General features: G+C 47.2%; 1 protein-coding gene across 3 annotated transcripts in view; it reads right to left on the reverse strand.

Moving 5' to 3' along the window:
- Nucleotides 1-801: 801 nt before the first annotated feature.
- Nucleotides 802-26,739, reverse strand: part of ASIC2 (acid sensing ion channel subunit 2) — a 1,112,670-nt gene continuing 1,086,732 nt past the window's right edge. For 2 of the 3 annotated variants that reach the window (XM_055257283.2, XM_055257282.2), the window contains exons 4-10: nucleotides 16,095-16,245; nucleotides 13,617-13,673; nucleotides 11,550-11,703; nucleotides 8,921-9,012; nucleotides 5,301-5,380; nucleotides 3,682-3,750; nucleotides 802-1,783 (exon numbers count right to left, since the gene is read on the reverse strand). In XM_055257283.2, the coding sequence (XP_055113258.1) occupies nucleotides 1,682-1,783; nucleotides 3,682-3,750; nucleotides 5,301-5,380; nucleotides 8,921-9,012; nucleotides 11,550-11,703; nucleotides 13,617-13,673; nucleotides 16,095-16,245 (705 nt within the window). In that variant the 3' untranslated portion in view covers nucleotides 802-1,681. The remainder of the gene's footprint in view (nucleotides 1,784-3,681; nucleotides 3,751-5,300; nucleotides 5,381-8,920; nucleotides 9,013-11,549; nucleotides 11,704-13,616; nucleotides 13,674-16,094; nucleotides 16,246-26,739) is intronic. The other variant, XM_055257284.2, reaches the window with a different exon arrangement.

Below are 26,739 nucleotides of genomic sequence, written 5' to 3' on the forward strand. Positions count from 1 at the left end.
ACCGGAACCCTGAACCCCTGGTCTAGCCAGTGCTTTCTGAGCACCTGTGCATGAGGGGAAAGGTACAGCCATATTAGGCCTTTCTTCACTGCTTGAGGAGAGACTTTGGGGTGGGAGTGGTGGGGGCCGGGCGGGAAAGTGAAAGATGAGGCTAAAGGAACTGCTGCTATGGAACCAGCATGGTGCTAACGATGAGGATTCTGCCTGAACAGGAAGTTCTCTCTCACACCTGGAGGCTGAAAAGGGCATGCCCTGTGCCCATAACACCAAAAGGCACCTCCCAACTTCTCATTCCACCTCTAAGAACTCATGGGGAGCAAGGCAGAGTGCCAGTGTGACCTCTAGGGGGACAAGGCAGGTTGGTTTGCTGGGGGTGGAGAGGCCAGGAAGGCTTGTGTGTGGCAGGGAGGCCATGCTGGGGCCTGTGTCCAGCCCAGATTCACCGATGGGGTCAGGAGGGGTCAGGGTAGCAGACAGATCACAGGGGGACACAAAGTCCTTCTTGATGGTTTCCATGTCTGGGCAGCATTCTCCAGGCCATGTGCCTATGGTCCAGGGCAGCCTCCTTCAGAACGCGGGCTGTGACCCATCAGTGGGACTTGAAGACATTTAAAAAGTTGTGAGCAATCATTAAAAAAATTTAGAATAAACATATACAGTATGCACATTCTGTAAAGGTAAGTGTTGTTGCATAAAACTTTACAGATACACAGTCTGCAGTTTTGACCTGGCAGGTCCGACCCTTTCCTAGGCCCTGGAGGGAGACTTGGATGTGGAGAAAAGGCGGAAATAACTCAGCCATTTCCACAAGACCAGCTTTTAATATGACTGTGATTTGAAGCACGAATAAATAAACGCCAAAGAAAATGGAAAAACCAAACCAAACCTCAGAACATCAAAACTAAAAAAAAAAAAGCATAAAACGAAGCAAAACAAAACAAATCTCCATCGGACAAACATAAAAGCCCCCCTACCCCAGATAAAAAGAATCAGACTGTACAAGCTGTGTCACAGGGAGAGAAGAACGACATGGGCACCATGGGTGAACACAGGAGACCCCCGCCCGCTGGCTGCTGTGCCACCGTCACAGGTGCTGGGGCGGGAAGGAGGTTGGCGCGGGTCACCTTTGGCGCCGAAGCCCCATGGGCCAGCTTGGGTAAAAGGGGGTTTGTGGGCAGGTTAAGAACCTTCACAAATGACACAAGAACTGAATGTAGCAGAGTCCCACGGGTTCCCTCTTGATTGTGCAGTTCTGATTCCGGGGTGGCCTCATGGTGACTTTGGACCTGGAATCTGGTCCCACTGCACGGGCAGCGGTGTGGACACTGGAAACCGCGTGGAGGAGTGTCATGTACAAGACAGACATGGAGGTGGTGCCATAAGAAGTCTGAGCATGCAGGTGCTTTATACATCTGGCAGTGAGATGTGATGGCAGGTTCGTTCTTGGACAGTTCCAGAGTGTGACTCATCTCTCCTAAGAGGGATGCACGGCGGGGCCCAAGGACGCGTCGTGTTGGACGTGGCCGGAGCGAGGTCTAGGCAGCTAGTCTGCAATGTGTGCATAGGGGGCTCTTGCTTCTTTCCAGCATCAGGGGCCATCCCACCTGAGCTTGCTGTTCCTTGTCCTGGGTCTTGGGCCTCAAGGTCTGTTTGGAGGGGGCGCTGGGTGGCTCGAGGGATGTCAGCAGGCAATCTCCTCCAAGGTCCCCAGGGTCGTCTGCAGGGGCACGTTCACAGTGTGGCTGATGGTTTCAGAGTGGTTTGGCATTGTGTCACAAGTACTCTGGAAGGGAAGGGTTGGTGGGAGTTTGTTATTCGCTCAGCAAAAATTCATCGTGATGCCACCAGCGGCCCAGCCTAGGCCCTGGGGAAGGTGCTCCCCACTTGTGGGCTGCTTCTGCTCCAGACATCTGATAGGCTACTTTACCACCTTGGGGGCATGAGGCCGAATGGAATCCTTACCATTGCACACCTGGGTGCCCCCTATGGCAGTGAGAAGGCTCCATGGTTTGATCGGCAGCTGGTTTGATCCCTCCTAGAGGTGCCCCTCATGTAACTGGACCTATAACTGAGTGGTCTCTAGCTTTGGGGCTGGATGGTACTGAGTCCTGACCTCTCCCTTGGGGGCCTCCCTCGGGGCTATGGTGCAGGAAGTGCAGCCCATGGCTAGGCCCCGGGCAGGGAGGGCCCGTGGCTGAGGCCAAGCAGGAAGGGTAGAAGGCCTTAGAGCTCAGAACCAGAGCTGGTCAGAGCTGCCCCAGGGACTTTTAGGGTTAAGCTGGACCCAGGGAAATGTAGTTGTGGGTCCCTAAGCGGGGAGGGGCTGAGCTGGCAGCACATGAATCTTCAGGGTGGTTCCCAGGCTGCAGTGGGTGGGAGGCCAGGAGGGATGGGAGCAGGGCACGGCTAGTCAGGAGGCTGTGCCAGGAATTTGGGGGAGATTTGATGGGGCCACAACTAGGGAAGGAGAAACAGGATGGAGAAGAGGCTGTGATGCTGAGACCTTCTGAAGCAAGGAGGGCTCTGGGGGTGCAAAAGGAACCACTTTCTGAGCACTTACTATCAACCAGGTGCTGACTGCTTTGCCGGCCGGATCTCACTTAACTCAGATGACAGCCCCCTGCAGTCTGATCTGATGCAGATGCTTAGAGAGGTTTAATATGTAACTTGCCCCCAGGCACACAGCCAGGAAGCCAGAGCCTTGGGATCCAGCCAGGACAGCTGAGGCCAGACATTGGGCCCCTTCCACACTGCCCTCCCCTTCCCCTCTTCTGTTCCACAGAGGCTGCAGGGGACCAGAGAATCAAAGCAAGATTTGTAGACAGTGTGTGGAACAGAAATGGAATCCATATAGGGGGAAAGGGCTGGGATCCATTTTGGATTTGTTGATATTAAGTGGGCGGTGGTCACTCAATGGGCACCGTTTTCCAGGGCTGGAGTTGCTGATTTGGGGCCCAAGGCTGGATGGGGAAAGCTGGCGACACCCTGCACCCATCAGCGAAGGCCTGTGCCCAGGAGTAGACTGAGTTTGGGAAGGAGAACGACCAACAGCCACAGAGGGGCTGCCCTCGGGCTATAGGAAAGACAGGCAGAGTAGGACAGTGGTTAGAAGTGCTTGGAGGGCAGCTCTGACACTCAGCAGCTGTGGGACTTTGGTCTCTGGGCCTCAACTGCCTCAAATACAAAGTGCCTGACAGTGCCTGACGTCCCAGGCATACAATAGTCAGTAGCGATAATGGGCACTATTGCTACTACCAACTTCATGGGGCTCCATACTCTATCCCTTTCAAATGGGATGGAGGGCCAGTGACACTTTGCTTGTACTTTGCCATCACTGGGGAATAAGGGAGTAGACGTACAGAGCCTGTCCAGTTCTCCCCCTGCTGTGAGATGAGGGGAGCAGCTGTCTGCCTGGGAGAAGCTGGATTGGGCCAGGCAGGTCCTACACTTGGAAGCATCTCCTGGTGTCTGCTGCATCCATACTGGCTTCTGGGATGAGTCTCAGAGAGAGGCTCGATGCTCAGCTGGAGTGCCCTTGGATTTGGGAACTGACAGCATGTCCCAAGCCATGGAAAGGTGTGCAGTGAGTCACATCTTTCCTGCCCGGCCCCAGTATCTGGTTTCGTACTGCCAGTACAAGCCAGAGCAGCAGAACGACTTCAATCCGTGAGCTGCTCTTACCACATTCTCATCGTGGCTCCCTTCGTCCTCCTCTTTGCCAAGCAGGTCTAATAGCTTCTCTTTGATCAGCTGCAAGAAAAGCAGGAAGGGGTTGGTCAAGCCGGGAGGAGGGTGCAGAGGTAGAAGGGACCTCCCTCCACTGGGCCCCGCTGGGGCTGGCAGCTGCTCGGGCTGTGGCTGGTCATACCGTAGCATAAGCCCAGCCTGGCAGCCAGCTCCAGGTGCCTGTCTGTCTCAACCCAGCCTTTTGGCTGAAATGGGATTTTGTTGCAGGAGATGGAGCTTGGAATAGGTAACGGAAGGCCCTGCTTCACAGCGTGGACTGCTGTCTTTGTGGCTGGTGAGTGTTAGTAAGTGGTGTGTGCTGGTATGCTGGCTCCCTGTCTGTCCTCAGGAGCAGACTGGGACCCCCTTTCTGTGGCTGGGGCTGGGGGACAAGATTATTATTCACTTTCTAGGCCTGACACTGCACACAATTCAGAAGACCAGGACATGCCTGAGTTCGTAACATTTTACTCCTAGCAATAAAGGGTAGTTCTTAAATCTGTTACCTGGTGTGATTCAATTGCCATAACTGTGTACAGTTTTCCACAAAAGTCAATAAACAAAGCAGAATAAAATCTGGCCATGGGAACTGATGCGGTTTTGGGGTCACTGTGCTGAGAGCCATGAGATTCTCCATAGGGGCCTGGTCACTGGGGCACGACAGGTCCCTACTGTGGGTTCTGAGCAGCCTTTGGTCACGAACAGCCCCCTCCGAGAGGCAGAACATGGTTCTGTAGGCTCCTGTCTACTGTTCCTGTTTGGGGGACTTCATAGGTCCAGGCATTCTTTGGAAGTTCTAGAGCCGTTGCCATTTTCAGGGGCACACATTGGAGATGAAGTGCATTGCCCATCTCACAGCCAGGGGGATGGAGGCCTCCAAGGGAACACCCGTCCCTGGGATAGTGGCATCCACAGGCTCGCTCTCAGAGATGCAAGTGAGAAGGCTGACCAGCTCCGGGAACCCTCAGTGTCAGAGAAGCTTTCAGAGGCCTCGTTCCAGCTGCCTGTTGAGGGAGACATCTCCCCAGACTGTCAGCAGCTGGGGCGGCTGGCGTGCCCTGCTGTCTTCTCGCTCAGGATTGGTGAGGACTACTGGGAGGTGCCCCTGCCCTAAGACTGGCTGGGCCACAGAGGACATGACTCAGGCAATGGACCACCTAGAGGGCAGTTGTGTGTGGGTCGGGGGAGTGTGTGTGCAGGTGTGGACATGCCCGTGGATGAAGCCACCACCTCCAGCCCAGCTGCAGGAGGGGCTCGGAGCTGGCCTCAGCACAGTCTGGCCCCCTTCCTCTCATCCCTCCCCGTCCTTCCCTGCCAGTGTAGATGGCCCCGTGCTGTTCCAGCTCCCAGAAGATAGGCCTGTGTTTCTCTTACATCTACCGCCCCCCAAAAAATTCCCATCCCCTTGCCCCACGGTGCCTGGGCTTCAGTGATGGACTCTATTGGTGGACAGGAGGGGAAGCAGGCTCTGCACGGAGAGAGGCACCGCCTTCCCTCTACCGTGATTCTGAACCTGGGGCACGATGAGGGCACCAGCATGCGGTCATTTCGCTACAGGGAATCCCAAATCTTACCTCATAAATATAATCAAAGAGCTCTAGTATTGTAAGGATACTAGCACCAATGAACAATCCCATCTGACCACCAATATCACCTGGAGAGAGAGGGAAAAGACCAAAGCTTTGCTTTTATGCAGCTTCCAGGAAGGGTGAACAGACTGAGATGCAACCCAGACCTTCTGAATGGCGCCCCCTCCACGGGGAGCCTGGGCCTCGTTGTGGGAGGTCCAGGCCTTGGCAGCTCCTTCCCTCACTGCATAGCTCTGAGAGCTACTGCTTTTCAGCATTCAGTGGGGTCGGGGACTAAGGTTATGGCTTATTGGAAGGGCTTAGACTAGATCTCATGACCCACAGGGCTAATGGGGTTGTTCAGTTACACTCAGAACCACACCGATTGGGTCCTGCTTTGACTCTCGGCTGGGAATAGGGAGAATAGAGAACTAGGATGTGTGTGGACTGGTGGCAGGTGCCCTGGGTGGGAGTCTCAGGAGGAGATGCTCCCCCAACCCAATCACGGCATGGGCTTCAGGGCCACCGTGAGGCACCTCTCACCCTTGGGATAAGGTCATAGTTGTCTCCTCTCTCCCCCATCCAAAAGTTAGTGTGCAATTTTGACTCTTTCTAGAGCTGAGGTTCTTACTCTGGGGTTTATAGGCTCCCATTGTTCAAAGTTTTTCTGGATTTGTCTTCAGATTCCCCTGCATCCAACTCTCCTGGAAGAATAGTAATCAGCGTTGCTGCCTGGATAGACCTAGGCCAATAGAATCAGAGCCTCTGGCGTTGGGGTCTGGATGTCAGGATTTGTAAGTTCCTGCTGGGGGTGAGGTGCGTTCTCAGGCCCACCAGAGTTTGAGAACCACTATCCTGGGAGGACTGCAGATGGCTGGAGACTCTCCTGAAATTGAATGCAAAATGCGTGTGTGCCTGGGCATTTGTAGCAGGAGAGTCCATAGCTATTATCAGTTCTTAACAGGGTTCTGAGTCCTCAAAAGCTTGAGATGCTTTGCTGCAGAGGCAGTGTGGCAGAGCCGAGGGCTCTGAGGCTCTGAGTCCAGAGAGTGGCCACCAGCTGGTTGTGTGGCTTTCATGAGCCCTGACTTCAGGAGCTTTGTCTCCAAAGGATATTTGGTGGTGGTGGCAGGATGGAGGGGGTTGGATGAGATGAACTATGAAGTTCTTTCCAGCCCTAATCTCTAAGACTCTCAGTCTCTGGAAAGAGGGGTGGGAACTGGGGTTGGGGGGCACAGTTGGGGTGGCTGGACAGTTCTCTTGGAGATGCCACGTTGACCTCTTGGCCTGAGAACTCTCTGGTGGGCAGATCTGCCCCACTCCTTCTCAGCTTATGGCTGGGTGGGGTCCAGCACCCACATGCCCAGGTGAACAACACAGACGGTGGGGAGAGGGCTCTTCCCAGGGGAACTTGGTGCTGGGCTCAAATTGGCTCTCTCTCATTCCTTTTCCATCACCGCTACCTCTCATGTCTTTAATGAAGGCTTCTTGGGGACTGTGTTCTAATGGATATGTATGTCAGGGGAGGTGTGGGATGTACGTATACAGTGTGAGTCTGTAGTGGTATAGTGTGGGGTATGTGCCAGGGTCCGGGGTGTGTGCACGTATTTGTATAAAAGCAGGCAGGAGGTCTGGCTGTTTATGGTTTTATGTAGGTGGCCCTCCCTGTCTAGTTTAGGCACCCTGAGTGTGTCTAAGTGTGTGTGAGTGTGGGTCTGTGGAGGTGAGCGGAGTGTGTCTGAGTGTGTAGAGCATGTGCAGTGTGGGTGTGCTTGTGTGTGTATATGGGGGTGTGTGGGGGCTGTGTGCACGGGTGTGCCTCTGTAGCTGTGTGATTGGTACGTGGGGCTGTAGAGGTGTGCATTTGTGTGTGTGGTCCTGGTCCACCGTGGGTGCATGAACCTGTAGGTTTGGTGCATGCGTGTGCAGATTGGGGTGGGGTATGCTGTGGGTAGTGCGAGTGCTGCGTAGTGTGCACGTGCATGGACACCAGGAGGTGAGAAAGGGCCGCGTGGTGCTGAAGGAAGGGGCCTGATGGGGCCTGATGGCTGAGGGTTTGCAAGCGCCACACGCTTTCATCACAGGAGGTCCAGATGGCAGCATGAGCTCCTCAGCCGGCTATTCTGGGTGGGAACACGATTGATGCTGAACAAGCTCTTCCTCATATCTGATGCAGACGTGACAAATTCAGAGCTCAGGCCCTTCTTGCTCTCTATGTCTCTCTCTCTCTCTCTCTCTCTCTTTCTCACAGACAGAGAGAGAGAGAGAGAGAGAAAGAGACGCACATAGAGCAGAGAGACAGAGAAAGACTGTGAGCCTATGCTGGGGGAGGGAAGGGGGTAGGAAGAGGCCTGTCCTGGGTCCTCTTTATGGAAATAAAGGGCAAGGCCAGCCCAGGGGTGAGTGAGGGGTGTATGTCTCTGGTGGGGCCAAGGGCATGAGTCTCTTGGCTCAGTACCTTTGGCCACAATGACTTCTGAGGCTGAGTGACAGCCACTTTAACCCAGCTGGGACCGAGCTATGGTGGGGAGTCCCCAGCCTCCTGGAGAAAGTGGAGAAATGCTTAGCCAGCCCCTGGACACACCAGCTGAGCCCTGGGTCCCTGGCATAATGACTGTCCAGGTGCCAGAAACTACTATTTATGGACCTTTTCTGGGCTAGGGGCTTATCATGTTTAACCATCACAACAAGCTAATAAAGTGGGTTTTATTAAACCCATCTTGCAGATGAAGAATCTGAGGTTCAGCAAGGTAAAGCTACTTGTCCATGTTCTCATAGCTGGTGTGAGAAGCCAGGTAGGAGGCACCTGCCCCTTCCAAAATGCTAACGTCACCTGGTTCAGCTCAGGGAGACAACAGCTATTTCTGTTTCTGAGGCACAGGCATCAGATCCTTTCCTGAGAGTGAGTGGCAGCTGAGAGAAGGGCTCTAGAGTCAAGTCCTTTAACTGCGCACTCTCAGGGGTCTTGTGAGTTTTGGGTTGGGCTAGGGTAGGATGGAAATTAGCTGCCTGTGTCCATCATATGCCACTGGGGCCGGGGAGCTCATGCGAACTTGTGTGGGGTGGCAGCAGGTTTGTAGATACCTGGGGAGAGTGGCCCTTCATTTGTGTTTGACAAATGACTCAGTCCAGGGGGCAACACCTGGCCTTTTGGATGCAGCAATGTTGCTTTTGGGGTGAAGCTCCATCAGGGCCCTCAGCTCCCAGGCCCCACCTGGGACCACCCACAGTTCAGCCTTCCTTCCTTCTCTCCTTCTGATACCTCTTCCCCCTCTCCATGGCCCCAGGATCCTGACTGCAAGCTGGGTCAGAAGACCATGAATTCCAAGAGTGTAGGGCTAGAAAGGCTCAGAGAGACCTTTAGGCTGACCCTCCTCATTGCACAGATGGGGAAAATGAAGCCAAGATTGGGGAATAAATTGGGCCTGAAATTCCACTCCACTGGGGTTCTTTCCACTCTGGGAGAGGAGCGGTGCAAGGAAACAGGGAGTAACTATTAGTAAATCAAAAGGTTAGACTCCTCCGAGGCTATGTGTCTGTCTGCTTGCCTCCCATCCACCTGTGCATCCTCCCTCCCTCCCACCCTCTATGAGATGTGGAAATTTGTGCAATAGATGCCGACTTACCAAGTAAGGCAGCAACTTCATACGCCTTCTTCTGTTCAATTGTCTCATAATTGAGAGCTTCAAAAAATATATCCAGAACAAGGATGTTCTCTCTGCAGAGAGAATAGTCAGTACCATACATGGTTAGAGCTATCAGCATTCACAGGAAGCATCTAATACAGCTTTCCCATGGAAAGATGGAGAAACAGCGGCCCAGGAAGTGAGGTAGCTTGCCCAAAGTTAGAGCTGGTTAGTGGCAGAGCTGCGGCTTCAAGCCAAGAAGCCTGACTCCCAGCCCAGGTCTGGAGGCCTACACCAGCTGCCTCCTTTTGTTGCTTATTTCTGTCTCCCTGCTTTCTCTCTGCAACCTTTGCAGGAGTCCTGCCTGGCTTCCAGGCCTCTGCGCCTCCAAACGGCCTACCTGGTCCTCAGCATGAAGGTGAGTTTCAGTAATCTTCTGACAAGGCTTGTCTTGGCTAGGGTGCCTGCTCCAGCTGACTTCATGGGCAGCCCCTGCCCACTCCTGAGGCCCCCTAAATTCCCACTGGTATTTATAACAAGCTCCTCCTGGTGGGAGGCCCTGCTCTGGCATTGCTGAGTCAGTTGCTGAAGTCAGGGAAGGTTTGTAGGGAGCAAACTTACATCTGGCTGGGGGGTGTTCTGGTAGAAGCACCGCGGCTTGCTTTGCTCCTTTGGGCAGGTGTGTGAGTGAGACACATCTTGGCAGTAAAAGTCGTTACTGCCTGCAGACTGTCTGCCAAACAGCAGGGCCTGGCATCCCCTACAATTCCCGTCTCCTCCAATGTGCTCACAATGCCTTCAGTGCCCCTTGTTCTCAACCCACTGAGCAAAAGCTGGCCCAGGATGGGGTCTGGGGATGCTGTTGGCAAGAGGGAGGGGCTGGCGAAGAGAGGAGCAGATTCTTCTTTCTGTGAGCAGGGCTCGCAGGGCAGCTGTTCAAAGTATCACCTTCTCTTGCTTGGCTTGCCACAGCTGCTTCCTAACAGTTCCCTTCTTCCCATCTGCCTTTCCCCCATCTTCTCTATCGCCGCCTGAAGGATCTTTCTAAAACTGCTAACTTGATTCAAATTAAATAAAATTACAGTTCCACTCCCCAGTCACAGGCTGCATTTCAGATGCTCGTTGGCCACATGTGGCTAGCAGCTACACCACTGGGCATCGCAGACACAGAACATTTCCGTCATCACACAGCATTTGTCCCATTGGGGAGCAGTGGTCAAAAATGCAAATTTGAGTCTGTCACTCACCTCTGAAAGTGGATCCCTGTTCTGTTAGGATAAAGCCCACCCCCTGCACCCGCTAGGCTCAGCCTACAAGACCCTCTTGCTCTGACATATCCATGTTCCCCTTTGAAGTTTTCTCTTCTGCCCCGTGCTGATGGTCTCTGCTGAGCCTCTGCCTAGGACACCCACTTCTCCCATGCTTCCATTCATTTATTCTGTTAAAACACATTTTTTTGAGTGTGAACTCTGTGCCATACGCTCCACTAGTACTTGGCAGACAACAGAGAACAAAAAAGATAGTTTCCTGCCCTCAGGGGCTTTCAATCTAGTGGGGCAGACAGGTAATAAACAAGGAAACACAAAATGAATATCTAATTACACACTGTGGTGTTATAAAGGAAAACACCAGAGGACTTTGAGAAAAAAATAACAGGAGAGCACCTCATCTAGATGCCTGAGATAACCTCAATTTTATTTTCATTTTTATTTTTTATTTGTTTTAGAGACAGGGTCTAACTATATTGCCCAGGCTGAGCTTGAACTCCTGGCCTGAAGCAATCCTCCTGCCTTGGCTTCCCAAAGCATTGGGATTACAGGCATGAGCCACCATGTCTGGCTGGAGATGACATTTAAATGGAGACCTGCTTAAGGAGGAACCAGTTAGGTGGAGGGTGGGAGGAAAAGAATTCTAGGCAGAGGGAATAGAACGTGCAAGTTCTGCCTGGAAAACTATACATCCTTTAAAAAAATCTCTGGGCCAGGCGCGGTGGCTACACCTGTAATCCCAGCACGTTAGGAGGCTGAGGTGGGCAGATCACAAGGTCAGGAGATTGAGACCATTCTGGCTAACACACAGTGAAACCCCGTCTCTACTAAAAATACAAAAAAATTAGCCGGGCGTGGTGGCGGGCACCTGTAGTTCCAGCTGCTCGTGAAGCTGAGGCAGGAGAATGGCGTGAACCCGGGAGGCGGAGCTTGCAGTGAGCCGAGATCGTGCCACTGCACTCCAGCCTGGGTGACAGAGTGAGACTCCGTCTCAAAAAAAAAAAAAAAAAAAAAATCTCTGAAGCTTTCCCTGATGTAACCTCATTGCAAGCTGCAGCTAACCCATCATTCTCTCCTTCTCTATGCATCCCCCTATGATAGCCAAAGTCACCCTATATACCATTCAGTGTGTGCTCGTCTCTCTATAAGACTGCAAGCTCCTTAAGGGCAGGGGCTGTGTGTTACTCATCTTTGTCTTTGTATTCTGAGCATGGAGCGCAGAGCGTGACACACAGAGGGTGCTCAATTAATGTTTGCTAACTTGAACCAAATGCTTATCTTTGCTTTCCTCCTTGATTGCCTCCAATTTCCTTCTTATCCATTTCCCCCTGCCCCCTGCCTACCATGCCCACTAAACTTACGAGATATATTTTTCTGATTTGTTAAATTTCTTCTCAAGGTACTTGGCTGATGTCTTGCTGGGGATCTTCACCATGGAGAGCTCTTTGTTGTAGCGGGTTAGGTTGCAGGGTGTCCTGCAGAGACAGTAATTGCTGTCCTTTTCCGCCAACAGACCTGGAGGGGAGAGTGAGGTGGGGCTTAGTCAGGTGTGGGGACTGGGATTTCTAAGGGTCCAGAGTAGCTGGATTCTAGCAGCTGAGAAGTGAGCTGGGAAGGGGCGCTCGTCTGGGGAAAGTGAGGGGCAGGGATTGTGGAGAGAGGGGAACTGGGCTTTTGCTGTAGATTGATCTTGTTTTCCTTCTGCTTCTTTTAACTGTCATGTCACTTTTTAAAAATTGTTGAAACGTGACCACTTTTGCAGAGGTCTCCAAGAGAGTCCTGGTGCCCTCAGCTTCTCATGGCTTGCTTCCCTGCTCCTAGCCTCAGTATTCTCATCCACAGAGAATGATCCACCATCAAAGCAAACGTGGGAGACCATTTTATCTGAAACCCAGGGCTCTGTGCTCTTCCTGCTGGGGCTCCCTCATAGCCAGTGCCCACCTTCTCTGCCTGTTGGGTTAGGATGCAGGCAAAGATCCTTCATTCCTTTCCCTGGAGGCAACTCCCTGCATCTGGAACCATTCCTGCCCTCTCCTCTCTTCTTCCGATTAGACATAAAGTTTAAGGCATCATTTCCCTCTGACAAAGACTTTCTCCCTGATCAAACTTAGCCAGGCTCTTCAGAGCCCTGTTCTCGACTAGGCCTTGACCTTGGCCCCCATCCATGCTGGGCCGGCCTAGCCCAGTTTAAGCAAGAATCCTGCTAAAGTCAGTTTAGAGAGAATCCCCCACCCTTGATATCTGATCACCCTGGCCTGCCTTCAGCAGATTTCCCTCTACCTTTGATGTTTTCTCTGGGTAATTTTCCATCTACTGAGCCCTCGCTCTGCTTGATGGCTGTGAATCTCCAGCTGTCTTGGCTGAATTCTCAGTTGAGTTCCATCTGTTTCCCCTATTGTGATACTCTTGACACCTGTTGCAATTGCCCTGAATAAAGACATCCTTATCATTTTAACTAGTGTCAGAGTGATTTTTTCTTTAACACCTCCCTCCCTTTTTCCTCTAGCCACCTCAGTGTTTCCGGCTACCCTGGGTTTTGCTGAGTCTTTGCACACATCAGAAGTCACTCCCTCTCCTCTCAGCCTGCCCTCCCTCTCTAGTCCTCCTGGAGGTATCTGGACCTGAGGCCAGCACTGCCTCACTTAGCTCCAGCAAGTGCAGATGCTGAACTAACTTGAGTGCACATTGTTTAAAAAGTCTGCTTGTCTTGATTATAAGCCATTTCCTGGGTCCAGAGAGAGGCGAGCATGCAGAGCAGGCCTAGCTTTGGGGCTGCAGCTTGTTTGTGCACACTCCCTCCCTCCTAGTTTTCCAGGTGGGGAACCAGCAGAGTTCTTCTAACTGGCAGACTCCCCAGCAGGGCCCTCGGAGAGGAGGAAGAAGTGTGCTTTGTGTTTTCCATTTGCACACATGGAATGCAAACCTGACTTTACCTCTCCAGCCCTCCTCCACCTCCCCCAGGCTCAATGGAGCAGAAGAAAGATGGGACTTCAAAATCACCTATGGCCTCCCCACATAGACACCATCAGAGCGTGTGAGGGGAGGTATTGCCAAGCTCCTCTGATGCCTACCTGGCTGCCCACTGTCTATCCTCTCTCCACCTCTGTCCTCTCCCCTGCATTCCTTAGCACCCCCTGTTTCCCCTGAAACCCACTCCTTCTCCATCTCCACCTTCCATATCTCTTTCTCTCCCCAGTCCCATTTCCAGCCCTCATCCTCTTGCACCAGTTCCCTTCCCAACCTTCTCTTCTTCCTGCTCTCCATCTCCCTCTCCCATCCCTGCAGCAACTCCACCCGACCAGCCCCTTTCTTCTCATCCTCTCTCCATTCCTTCTTCCACTTGATCTTTCCCCACACCCAGATGATCTCCGCGATCTCAGTCTCAGGCCCCCGGCCCTCGTGATTCCATCTGTCCCCCGAGTACTGACCTAGGGCAGGCTCTGCACACTCCTTGTGCTGCTCAGGGGTACAGAAAGGGGCATCCCCTGCAAAGAAGAAACACCAGACAGAGTTACTCAGGCAGGAACATTCATGTCAGCAACACCTCCTCTGCTTTGGGCTTAGGGAAGGGGGTGCCTCCTGGCAGTTGAAGGGGCAGTGGCCTGCCGGTGAGCAGTTCAAAGGGAGCCTGGGATCACAGCGCACCCCAGAGCTGGAAGGCTGGCTTCTGATCTGCTGTGTAAGCTTGGGCAGACTGTTCATCTCGTTGAGCAGGAGACAGTGGGATCTATATGGCTAACTTCTCCCATGTTTCTCTGTAGGTCCAGCCAGCTCCCGTGGGTGACAGGTGAGCTCGCCTTGAGGATTGAGACTAGGGAGACGGTGGTAAGCACCTTGTAAGCCTGGCTATACATCATCTTCTTTAGCCCATACAGGCACCCTTTGAAGTCAGAAGTACTATATCTGTTTTACCCATGAGAATTTTGAGGCTTAAGCATCCTGCCTTCCCAGGACACCAAGGCAAGTAGTGACGGAAGTGGGCTTTGAATAAAGGTCAGTCTGATCCAGAGCCTAGAGCTCTTCTCAGCACAGCCACACTGCTGTATGGGAACAAGGGTTGTTTTGTGTTTCTTCATTGCTTTGTTCACAATTCCACATTAGTAACGGAGATGTCAGTATTAGTGTCATGGGTGTGATTGACACTTCTACTGCTTGCCTTTGGCTAAGGGTTGGTGGGGAAAACCTCGCTGGCTGGTGGCCTAGTCTGAGCATCAGGTGAGTAATATTCCCCAGTGCTGGATTCTCCTTGCTGGGATCTCTTTGTAGAAACCCAGGATCTTTTCTTTTCTTTTACCAAGTGCTAAAGTTAAAGTCCACCATAATGTTTTTTCCTTATCATTTTCCCCAAATCCTTTTTCAGAGCTGAAGAGTCAATATGCTTTCTCCTTTCCAAAAACAACAGATTGAATGACATGTTTCCCTGTTTGCTCTGTTTTCTAGGAAGCTCAGAGGCCATTTTATTATTATTCGTATTTAAAACATACAAATTTATTATTATGTTACGGTTTAGCAGGTCAGAAGTTAGATATAGGTCTCATCGGTCCAGAATCAAGGTGTTGGCTGGGAGGCTGATGTTCTTTTTGAAGGCTGTAGGGGAGAATTCATTTCCTTGCCTTTCCCAGCTTCCAGAGGCCACCCCCACATTCATTGGCAACCCACATGCATCGACTACCCACATTCCTCCATCTTCAAAGTGAACAAGTTTGCATCTCTCTGACCTTTCTTTCATAGTCACATCTGCCTCTGATCCTGGCTGGAAAAGGGGGATCGATTTTGAGGACTCCGATTAGATTTGGGCCCACCTAGATAATCTCCCCCACTTAAAGCTGGTAACCTTAAACATTTTGGCAAAGTCCCTTTTGACAGAGGCAATTTTAAAGACCAGTAATTTAAATCTTAGATTACTAAGGAAATTGCTGATAACTAATGAAATAATTCAGAATGTAGCAATAAGGATGTTCATTTCAGCACAGATTATCACAGAAAACAATTGGTAATGAACCAAATGTCCAGTATAAGGATTTAGTTAAGTAGAATTGAATAAAGTATGATATAACCATGAAATAACAGCTACTAAATATAATAACATTCCCGGCACATAGTAGGTCTTCAGTCAACATGACTTCTGGTTCCCTCTTCCAATATGCTAAATAACAACCACTGACTTTTATAGTTTATAAAACATTTTTATATCCTAGCCTAATTTTCACCTTATAACAGCTAATGATTGTGTTTTAAAGACCATAAACGTGAGAACAGAGAGGTTTAGTAACCAGGTCACACAGTAAATGAATGGAAGAGCCTGAATTAGAAACCAAGGCCCCACTCATGGGTCCCGGCTGCAACACCGCGCTCTTCCTCCCCAGACCAGCTTTCCACTCTGCACTTCAGCCTCTGATATGCCAACCGCGTGAGATGGCTACATGCGTGGTTAGTCTGACAACAGAGGTGTCATTACGTGCACATTTATTTGCTGGCTAATAGACTTTTGCCTCATTTGAAGGAGTGCTAGACATTTGAACACAAAAAGTGAAACATCTGGATGAAAGAAAGAAACATCTGGATGCTCAAACATGTACTACACGAACTGCAAGAATTGCAAACATCCAGTTATCTGGACACTAAACTCTCAGAGGTAAGAGCAGCAGACAATTGGCAAACATTGAACACTGGGATGAACATTCCCCAAACATTGGATGCTTCTGGATACCAGGATGCTGCCTTGTTGCTGGACCAGAAGTTTCCACCAGCCCTCTAAATAGGCACCAAATAACAGAGTCTTCCCAGAGCATCATCCTTTTGGATCCCAGCGAAGTCGGTGAAGTGTTTACCATTAGGATGAGAAATGCAAGGCGGGTCCCAGGCAGATCCCAGGGGCCCTGTGGCCACCCTGCCCTGGCACTGACCTGGCATGTGAACCATGCGGCAGTTGCAATTTTCCACAATGTAGCGGGTCTCACAGTCAATCCTGCAGGCGGTGATACTGTAAACAGGAAAAAAGTCGAGGCCCATCTCTGAGGATCGGCACTCACCCCACGGTGGGGGCAGGTATGTGAGCTGCAAGACAGGAAGGAGGGGGCGGCAGTCAGCCTCAACAGACTCAGTAACTCATTCATTTACTTACGCAATCAACAAACAACTATTGAGCATTTAAGTACCATTAGCTTTATAGACCTTCAACATCTGGCTCCAATACTAGTTTTCTTACCTTACCTTATTATTATTTTTTTTCTTAGAGACAAAGTTTCACTATGTTGCCCAGGCTGGTTTTGAACTCCTGGCTCAAGCGATCCTCCTGTCTCGGCCTCTCTAGTAGCTGGGACTACAGGTGCACACCATCACGCCCCACCCTAACTTACCTTTTGTAATCTTCCCATAAATGCGGTTCTCCTCAGAGTCTCTTACCCCCACCATGTCTTCCCACTCCCACATTTTGTCATCTTGCATCTCTTGGAAAGACCCAACTAAATTCCACCCTCTTGGTTTGAGACATTGGAATCCCAGACCTAGACCTGGAGGACAAAACCCAGAGGAAGATTCAGAATGAAATGGCTCTAGGCACTATCCTTGTTATTTATAGTCTTGGGCCTGGACTAGAGAGACTTTCCAAGTCATGCTGTAGATGGCACCTTTTCCCTTTGAAGAAAATCACATTCCTATTTTCAGAGGTCCAGTGATCATAAATGCTCTCCTAGCATCTATGGTACTTGCCTACTGGGAAGGGTGAAGGATGAGGGAACTAATGGTTGTTAAGCGTTTTCTAGATGTTGAGTCCTTTATATCCATTTTTTAAGATTAAAGAATAAGAACACAATAAAATGTACAAATATTAAGTGCACTATTCAATATATTCTAACAAATGTGTTCGCCCATGTAACCAGCACACCAACCAAGATAGAGGACATTTTAAATCACCCTAGAAAGTTCGTTTCTGTCCCTGGGCAATCAGTCCCCAACCTACCTGGGTAATCACGGTTATGAATTCTCTCACCATAGGTTGGCTTTGCCTGTTCTCAAACTTCATATAAATGAAAGCTTACACTATGTGCTCTTTTGCGTCTAGCTTCTTTCACTCAACATAATGTCTTTGAGGTTCATCTACATGGTTGTTTGCACCAGGAGTTCTTTCCTTTTAATTACTGAATAGTTTTCCAGCATTATGTATGACTGCACTACAATTTGCTTATCCATTCACTTGATGATGGTCATTTGGATTGTTTCCAGTTTTTGGTAATCGTGAAAAAACTCCTATGAATATTTATACATAAGTCATTTTGTGGACATACATTTTAATTTCTCTTGAGTAAATGGCTAGCAGTGGAACAGCTGGTTCATAAGATAGGTATAGGCACAACTTTATAAGAAACTGCCCAACTGTTATCCAAAGTGGTTCTTCTATTTTATATTTCCACCAGTAGTGTCTGAGAATTCTCATTACTCTACATCCATGCCAAATCTTGACTTCGTCCACCTTTTTGATTTTAGCCATTTTTGTAGGTAGATTGTTGCGTCTCATTTGTATTTGTGGTTCCCCGACGGATGATTTCGAGCACAATTTTATGTGTTTATTGGCCATTCATATATAATCTTTTGTGAAATGTCTGAGTTTTTTGTCCATTAAAAATTATTATTTTTTAACTTTTACTTTTGGGTTGTAAGAGTTGTTGGTATATTTTGGATTCAAGTCCTTTGTCGGATACATGTATTATAAATATTTTGTCTATATCGCCCATAGTCTGTGGCTTACATTTGCATTTTCTTAATGGTATCTATTTTTTAAAATCAACTTCAGAAGATATAATTTATACACAATAAAATGCATCCATTTTAATGTGCAATTTAATAAATTTTTACAGGTGTATACACCCTTGTAACAACTACCCTAATCAGATATAGAACATTTCCATGAACCCCCAGAATTTCCTATTTGCAGTCACTTCCTCCCTGCCAACCCTCAGGCAACCCCCAATATGCTTTCTGTTGTTATAAACTAGGTTTGCCTGTGTTAGTATTGTATATAAATAGAATCAGACAGTATGCATTCTTTTGTGTCTGGCTTCTTTCTCTCAGCATAATGTTTTTGAGATTCATTCGTGCTTTTGCATGTATCAGTAGTTCATTCTTTTTTATTGCTGAGTTTTACTTCTTCCTTTTTAGTCTTTATTATTATTTTTATTTCTTTTTCTTACCTTGCTGTATTAGCTAGAAACTCCAGTATCATGTTGGAATAAAACTGGAGAGAGAGGATATCTTCCCTTGTTCCTGATCTTAGGAAGGAGGGTTCATTATTACACCATAATATATTAGGAACATATTTTTCTCAGCTGTTCTTGCCATATTGAGAAAGTTCTGTCTTATTTCTCATTTGCTGAGAGTTTTTATCATCAATGACATATATTTTGGCAAATATACTTTCTACTTCTATTGAGATGATCACATGATTTTTCTCCTTCATTCTATTAACACAGTGAATGGTATTGATTGATCTGAAGAAGCTGAACCCAACTTACATTCCTGGGATAAACTCCACTTAGTCATAATTTATTACCCTCCTTATATATTGCTCTATTCAATTTGCTAATATCTTGTGGAGGTTATTTTGCATCTATGTTTATGAGGCATATTGTATTTAATTTACTTTTCTTATAATCTCCTTGTCAAGTTTTGGTATTGGGAGTGTGCTGACCTCATAAAATTAGTTATCAAGTGTTTCCTCTTTCTCAATTTTTTGAATTTGTATGGACTTGGTACCATTTCTAACTTAAATGTTTGATAGAATTTGCCAGTGAAGCCATCTGGACCTGGTGATTGTGTGTATGTGTGTGAAGATTTTTAATTATGAATTCAATTGCTTTAATAGATACAGAGACATTCAGATTTTCTATTTTTGTTCTTGTGGTAGTTTTGGTAAGTTGTGTTTTTTTCCCAAGGAATTTGTTCATTTCATCTAGATTTTTGAATTTGTGGGCATAAAGTTGTATGTAATATTCTCATCTTTTTTAATGTCTGTAGGATCTATAGTTACGTCTTTTCATGCCTGATTATTGGTAATTTGTATTCTATTTTTCCTTATTGTTAATAATTTCTAATTTCATTATGCTTTGGTCAGAAAACATCCTCCCCATGGTTTCATTTCTTTAACATTTATTCAGATGTTTTTATGATACTGGACAAGAAAAACAAATCAATGTTCGATCTTGTTGAATGTTCCACGTGCACCTGAAAAGTATATGCATTCTGTAACTGTTGGCGTACTGTTTTACAAAAGGCAATTAGGTTTAGTTGTTTAATAGTGTTGCTTGGATCTTCTATATCTTTACTAACTTTTTCGTCTACTAACTTATTCATCAGTTATGAGAGAGGAGTATCAAAACGTCTAACTATGAATATGGATTTGTCTGTTTCTCCGTTTAGTTTTCTCAATTTTTGCTTTGGGTATTTCTGAAACTTATTAGGCATATACATATTTAGGATTGCTACATCTTCCAGATGACTCGATCCTGTCATCATTGTGAATAATCATCTCATACAATGCCGTTGTTTTAAAGTTTACTTTGCATGATAACAGACATGGCAGCTTTATTCTCCGACTATTTATCTTTTTCCATCTATTATTTTGTTTTCATCCTTCTACTTTTAACTGTCAGAATCTTTATATGTTTAAGGTACATCTCTTTTTGAATGTGTTTTTAAGGTATGTCTATTTGAGTGTTGTATTTTATCCTGTCTGACAATCTCTGCCTTTTAATTGGAGGGTTTGATCTATCTACACTTAATGCAATTTTTGATACAGTTCGGTTGAAGTTATCGTGTTGTTCTTTGTTTCCTATTTGTACCCATTTCTAGTTCTTCTTTTGTTCTCTCTCTTCTGACTCTTTTTGGGTTGATTGAATATTGTTTTAGTAGTTCATTCTGTTTTCTCCATTGAGTTTCAATTTATACCTCTTTGTATTATTATTCTCAGTTGTTGCTCTAGGATTTACAATATTCATCCTTAACATCACAATATACCTTGAATTAATATTATGCCAGTTCACATATAATTCTATTTATATTGCTTCTGTGTCATATATTTTACTTCTACATCTGTTATAAGTGTTATAATACACTGTTTTTTTTTTTTTTTTTTTTTTTTTTTGAGACAAAGTCTCACTGTCTTACCCAGGCTGGAGCGCAGTGGTGTGATCTCTGCTCTCTGCAATCTCTGTCTCCTGGGTTTAAGCAGTTCTCCAGCCTCAGACTCCTGAGTAGCTGGGACTTCAGGGATGCACCACCATGCCCAGCTAATTTTTGTATTTTTAGTAGAGCCAGACTTCCAACATGTTGGCCAGGCTGGTCTCAAACTCCTGACCTCAAATGACCTACCTGCCTCAGCCTCCCAAGTGCTGGGATTACAGGCATGAGCCACTGTGATTGGTCACACTGTTAATATTATTTTTGCCTTAAGCAGCCAGTTGACTTTTAAAGAAGAAAGAAAACTTACATTTTATATTTATCCACATATATACCATTTTCATTGTTCATCATGCTTCTTACAGATCTGAATTTTCCATTTGATATCATTTCCCATCAGGCTGAAGAATCTCTTTTAACTTTTTTTTTTTTTTTTTTTTTTAGAATGGGTTTACCTGTGGCAAAATTTCTCAGTTTTCATTTAAATATACAATGTTGGGCTGGGCATGGTGGCTCATGCCTGTAATCCCAACACTTTGGGAGGCAAGGCAGAAGGATTCCTTTAGGCGAGGAGTTCAAGACCAGCCTAGGCAACATAGTGATATCGATGGCAGTGGCTGCTGCCATTATGCCGGCTGCAGCTGTGCAGCTGGGGCTGCACACTCCATGGAGCCAGGGGGAGCCCTGACCCTTCTGAGTTAAGACTGGAGCTCCCCATGCCACTGCACCCACAGCTGCAGACCCAGGCCTCCTGTAGCTCCTGGGCAGGGCTACAGCCGCCCAAACTGCAGCTGTGGATCCGAGCCTCCCTGTGCTCTTCTGGGTGCTGCCAACAGGCAGGATCTGCCTTCCTGGGGGTGCAGCTGCAACTGCGGCACCCACAGCTGCAGACCTGGGCCTCTCACTCCAGGAAGCAGGCAGAAGCAGGGGACAAGTGGGAGCCCTGCCCCTTCCAAGTTGGCAGGTGGGAGCTCCCAGGTACAGCTGCAGCTGCCCTCCCAGGTGCAGGACCTGGGCATCTTTGCAGCCTGCACCCTCAGTGGCCCCAGAAGGGACCACCCCAACCCATCCCTGCAGGCTGGTGGGTGTCTGCTCCCACTGCCTGGCCTCTCTGTGCTCTTAGAGCCTCCTCTGAACTTGGAGCAGGGTTGGGGCCATGACTGACAGCAGGAGGCAGATTGATTCCTGGCAGGAAGGGGACGGGTCCCCAGTAAGGCCCCACCTTCAGACCAGGGAAGGCCTGAAGGCTGTAGGATGGACTGCCAGTCTTGCCCACTGTAGTTGGGACTCAGGGTGCCCCTTCCAGGCCCACCCATGGGTGCCCATGCATGAATCGGCACACACTTCCTCCCCTCTGAGGCCCATAAAAGCCTTGGGCTCAGCCAGAGCAGAACAGAGGATGGCCAGAGGACCAAGAGGTCAGAGAGACAAGGGGACAGGACGACCAGCTGCAGAGAGGAGTACTCTGTCTGCTGATAGCTGGAGATGATGGGATGATCAGCTGCAGAGAGGAGTACCCTCTCCACTGAGAGCTGCAGAGATGACCTGCCAGCAGAGAGGAGCTACCCTCCAGGGCCTCCTTGCTGCTGAGAGCTGAACCCTCAATGGGGTGAGCTGCCTGCAGAGAGGAGCTACCAACTTCTCTGAGCTGTTCTAACACTAAATAAAACTCATCTTCTTCTCCTTCTTCTTCTTTTTCTTCTTCTCCCTTCACTTGTCTGCATCCTTCATTCTTCCTGGATGCAGGATAAGAACTCAGGCAAAGGCACCATGGCCACAGAGGTTTCCAGCCAGAAAAATCGACACCCTAGAGATCCTGTAACAATACCCTGTCTCTAGCAAGCAAAAAAAATAGTCAGGTGTGGTAGTGCATGCCTGTAGTCTCAGCTACTCATGAGGCTGAGGTGGGAGGATCGCTTGAGCCCAGGAGTTCAAGGCTACAGTGAGCTATGATTGTGCCACTGCACTCTAGCCTGGGTGACAGAGCATGAGACTCCCCTAAAACAAACAAACAAATAAACAAACACCCAAAACCAACTTAAAAAACCTACAATGTCTTAGTTTTTTCATTATTTTTGAAACATTTTGGCTGTAGATATAATTCTAGGTTGATAAGTGTTTTCTTCCAGAATTTCAAAGGTGTTATTCCTCTGTCTTCTGGCCTCCATTGTTTCTGATGAGAATCAGTCATATTCTTTTTATTGTTCCCTGCAGGTATTACGCCCCCTTTTCTCCCTCTGGCTGCCTTTGTGCTTTTCTCTCCATCTTTGCTTCTTAGGATTTAAACTACATTATGCTTAAGTGTGGCTTTCTTTGTAGCTATCCTGCTTGGGGATTCTTGAGAATCCTGGATCTGTGAAATGATGCTTTTGAACAAATTTGAAAAAATATTAGCCAGTATTTCTTCAACTGTATTTCTGCCTTATTCTGTCTCTCCTTTCAGGGATACCACTTACATGCATGTTGGAGTACTTGACACTGTTCACAAGTCATTGGTGCTCTATTCCCTTCCATTAGTCTTTTTTTCTCTTCATATATTATTTTAATAATTTGTATTAACCTGTGCTCAAGTTTGGCATTCATTTATTATTTTGTAACCAATCTTCTATTGATTCCATACAACAATTTGTAAATTTCAGATGGTATGTTTTTCAGTTCTAGGGCTTTCATTTTTTTAAAGGTTTCCATATCTTGACTAAAAGTTTCTCATTATTTACATCTTTTTCTGCAATTATTTAATATGTTTATGATTGTTATTGTAAAGTTGCTGTTTTCTAATTCTAACATTGGGGTTATATGTAGATCTATTTCTACTGGTGGTTTATTTTTCTTTTCATGTTTTCCCTCTTTCTTCATGTGTCTAGGAGTTTTTGATTGTATACCAGGAGACAGTCATTTTTATTACATAATGAACATTTCAGATAACTATTTTTGGTGACTCTGAGTAGATTATCTTTCTCTGAATACTGTTGAGTTTTGTTCTAGTAGGTGGTTAAATTAATGGTGAACTACTTTGATTTCATGGAGACATTATTTCAGGCTTTGTTTAGAGATAGGTATATTTTAGTTTTGTCTTTAGTCCTGGGGTTTAGCCCCTGGTCTTGGGATGTGATCTTAACTCCTAAGGAACTTCTGGGTTTAATGCAAAGCCTGAGTTGTTCATCAAGATTTTCTAATTTTGCGAGACTTATATTGTAGCCTATCTCCCCACGCAATGGCAGCAGCTGAAATTACTGCTCAGCTCTTTCAACTGTTGTCATCCCCCTGGGCTTTTTAGACTCTCTCCCTATCCACATACAGTTCAAAGTTCAACCTAGATTTGTGTAAAAATTTGAGGGCTCCCCCTCTGTGGGTCCCTCTTTTCTAAGATTTCCCCTTCCAATTTTCAGCCTTTCTGGCAACGCTGAATACTGATTTCTGGTTTCTTAACTTAATGCCTGCTGATTTCTGGTTGAGCTCCATCCCCAGTATTCCCTTAGAACTTTGAAATGCCCTCAAGGGAGAAGTCAGGTAAATAAACCTGTGCTTTCCAGTTTGTGCCTGGTTTTGGTCTTTCTCCAGTGCTGTCAAATAGTAGTTTTAAAATATTTTGTCCACAGTTTATAATTGCTATTTCCAGGAGAGTTAGTCTGATATTAGCTTCTCCGCCATTACTGAAAACCAAAAGGCTTTATACTTACTTACGTGAATATTTGCAGGGCTTTTTTTTAGGTAGATGTTCCTATTATCATGTTATTGATGAGGAAACTGAGCTTCCGGAAGGTTAAGTAGCCTGTGCAAGATCACATACCTTGTGAGGTGCAGAGTCAGCAGATTTCAGATCCTAAACTTGTGCTTGCTAGTGACCCAGTGCCACAATGCCCCATAGGTCAAGGAAACCGATGGGAAGGATGGAGAAACCCTCCATGGAGCACTTTTCAGACCTTATTTATTTATTTCATTAGTTAGTTTTAGAGACAGAGTCTTGCTTTATAGCCCAGGCTGGAGTGCAGTGCCATGATCATAGCTCACTGCAGCCTTGAACTCCTGGACTCAAGCGATCTTCCTGCCTCAGCCTCCCAAGGGGTTAGGACTACAGGGATGTGCCACCACAGCCAGCTAATTTTTTGAACTTTTTTTTTTGGTAGAGATGGAGTGTTGTTAGGGTCTCAATTCTCCTGCCTCTGCCTCCTAAAGCACTGGGGTTACAGGTGTGAGTCATCATGCCCAGCCTTTCTTTTGTTTTTCTCTAACTGCCCTGTTCTTCCTTGCCCATGAAGCCTTGCTCTACTTTGTCATGTTCCTCTTTCTTTTCAGTTTGTGAGCTAAACAGGCTTTCACAGAGATTTCCTGTATGACCTTGAATAAGTCACTGCTCCCCTCTGGACCTTAGTTTCTCATCTGTAAATAAGAAGGAATTGGGGGCTAGACACCATCAGGTCCCATTCAAGTGTTGATATTCTATGATTTGAAATCGGAGGGAGAAGGGTGGGAGGAGGGAGAGGAGCAGAAAAGATAACTATTGGTATTGAGCTTAATAACTAGGTGATGTAATAACATGTACAACAAACCCCTGTGACATGTTTATCTATGTAACAAACCTTCACATGTACCCTCAAACCCCAAATTAAAAAAAAATTAGCCAGGTGTGGTGGCAAAAAAAAAAAAAAAAAAAAAAAAAGAATTGGTTGGATCCCCTACATTGCTCAATATTGGATCCATGAACACACAATCTGGATTTTGGAAGGACTAATCATGCCTTTTGGGCAGGGACTGGGGGTCTAAAATGATGTAGATTAACTTTGGGGGAAACTCGTTTCTTTCTCTTCTACTAAAATGGGTTCTTACAATGGGTGGACAATGAATGTAGCTGGTGAAGCTCTGGAGATGGGCCACTCCCCCCACCCCTTTTTTTTTGCAGAGGTCATGATTCAGATACCCCGCCAGCCCTGCTGTGGCTGGTTCATCATTTGCTCCATCAGCGTCTCTGAAGCCTCACACACAACAGCAGGTGGAAAATTACTGTGTGCACAGCACCAACTCTTGCTTACCAATGAATGTCTGAAAGTGGGTTGGAGTATTTGTTTATCCGGGTAAGCAAAGCCTCAGGAGGACCCTGAAGCACCATCTTCAAATATCTGAAGAGCTGTCTCAGGGAAGAATTAGATTTGTTTTCTGGCATCCCAAGGGAAAGATAGACACAAGAATAGTTGTAATAAGGAACGTGGGATGATGATAACGTTTATTTTTGTTGCAGGCACTGTGGTAGGCACATTATAAGCATTGGATACATTCTGGCTCAACATAAGGAAGAACTTTCTAATCTATTGGTATAATTCAATAATAAAATCACTGTCTTGGGAGTGAATTCTCCATCGCCAGGGCTGTTCAAGCAGAAACTGTACAACTATTTGGCTGGGATGGGGAGAGAGAGAGATTCAAGCATTGGGTATACACTTAGATGAGATGACTCCCATGATCTCTTAAGCCCCTGTGTCTAATCATAGACCTTAAATCTATTATTCTAATTTGAGAATGAGAGATAGCAGAATGACCCATGCAGAACCTTGAATTCCACTCGTTCATGAGACAGCTGTGTGACTTTGGGTAAGCTATACAGCCCCATCCCTCAGCCCCAGCTTTTAGTTTCCTTATGTGATTAAATAAGTTCAGTGCCCAGATGCTAGTAGGTGCTTGCCAAGACTTAGTTCTCATCCCCTTGTCTTAATAAACTCCTTCATGTTTTTTCTATCCTTTCATTTATTCAACAAATATCCCAGCTCCACCTTGGCTCTGTCTACAATTTGGCTAAACAGGCCAGCAAATCTCTGCCTTTTTGTCTTAAGTTATTTTGAGTTGAGTTTCTTGTGATAATGACTCCTGCCCAGTTCAGACATCCAAGTCAAGATGTCACCAGGAAGATGGATCTATGGGGTGGAGCTGGGAGAGAGATCTGGGCTACAGACATGAATGTGGGAGTCATTAGTGTATAATGAAGATGTAGGGTGGATGAGCTAGCCCAGAGATCGAGGAGAGACACCTAGGATTGAGATGCTCTTGCATGTACTGGACAACTCATCCTCCCCCACTCTTTCTCCAGTGTGCTATGGAACTGGAGGCTTTGATAATTGCTTAAATTTGCGAACAGAGCAAGGAATGCAGAACTTTTGTGATTAAATACCCTGGTGCATGTCTTTCATGGTTCCACTGTCTGGAGCTTCCCTCAACAGTCGCTTTCATTTTGTAGAGAGAAGCTGATGTTTGCCCTTAACCTGCCTGGGGACATCCTTATGTTGTTCTTCAATCATTGACTTTTCCAGCCTCTCCCAGACCAAAGATCCCAAGGCACACCAGTAGGTGGCGTTGCAGCAAGCACAGCTGCCCAAGGCCCTCTCCGCA

Source organism: Symphalangus syndactylus, chromosome 20 (assembly GCF_028878055.3).
Source record: "Symphalangus syndactylus isolate Jambi chromosome 20, NHGRI_mSymSyn1-v2.1_pri, whole genome shotgun sequence".
In the NCBI taxonomy this organism is placed as follows: Eukaryota; Metazoa; Chordata; class Mammalia; order Primates; family Hylobatidae; genus Symphalangus; species Symphalangus syndactylus.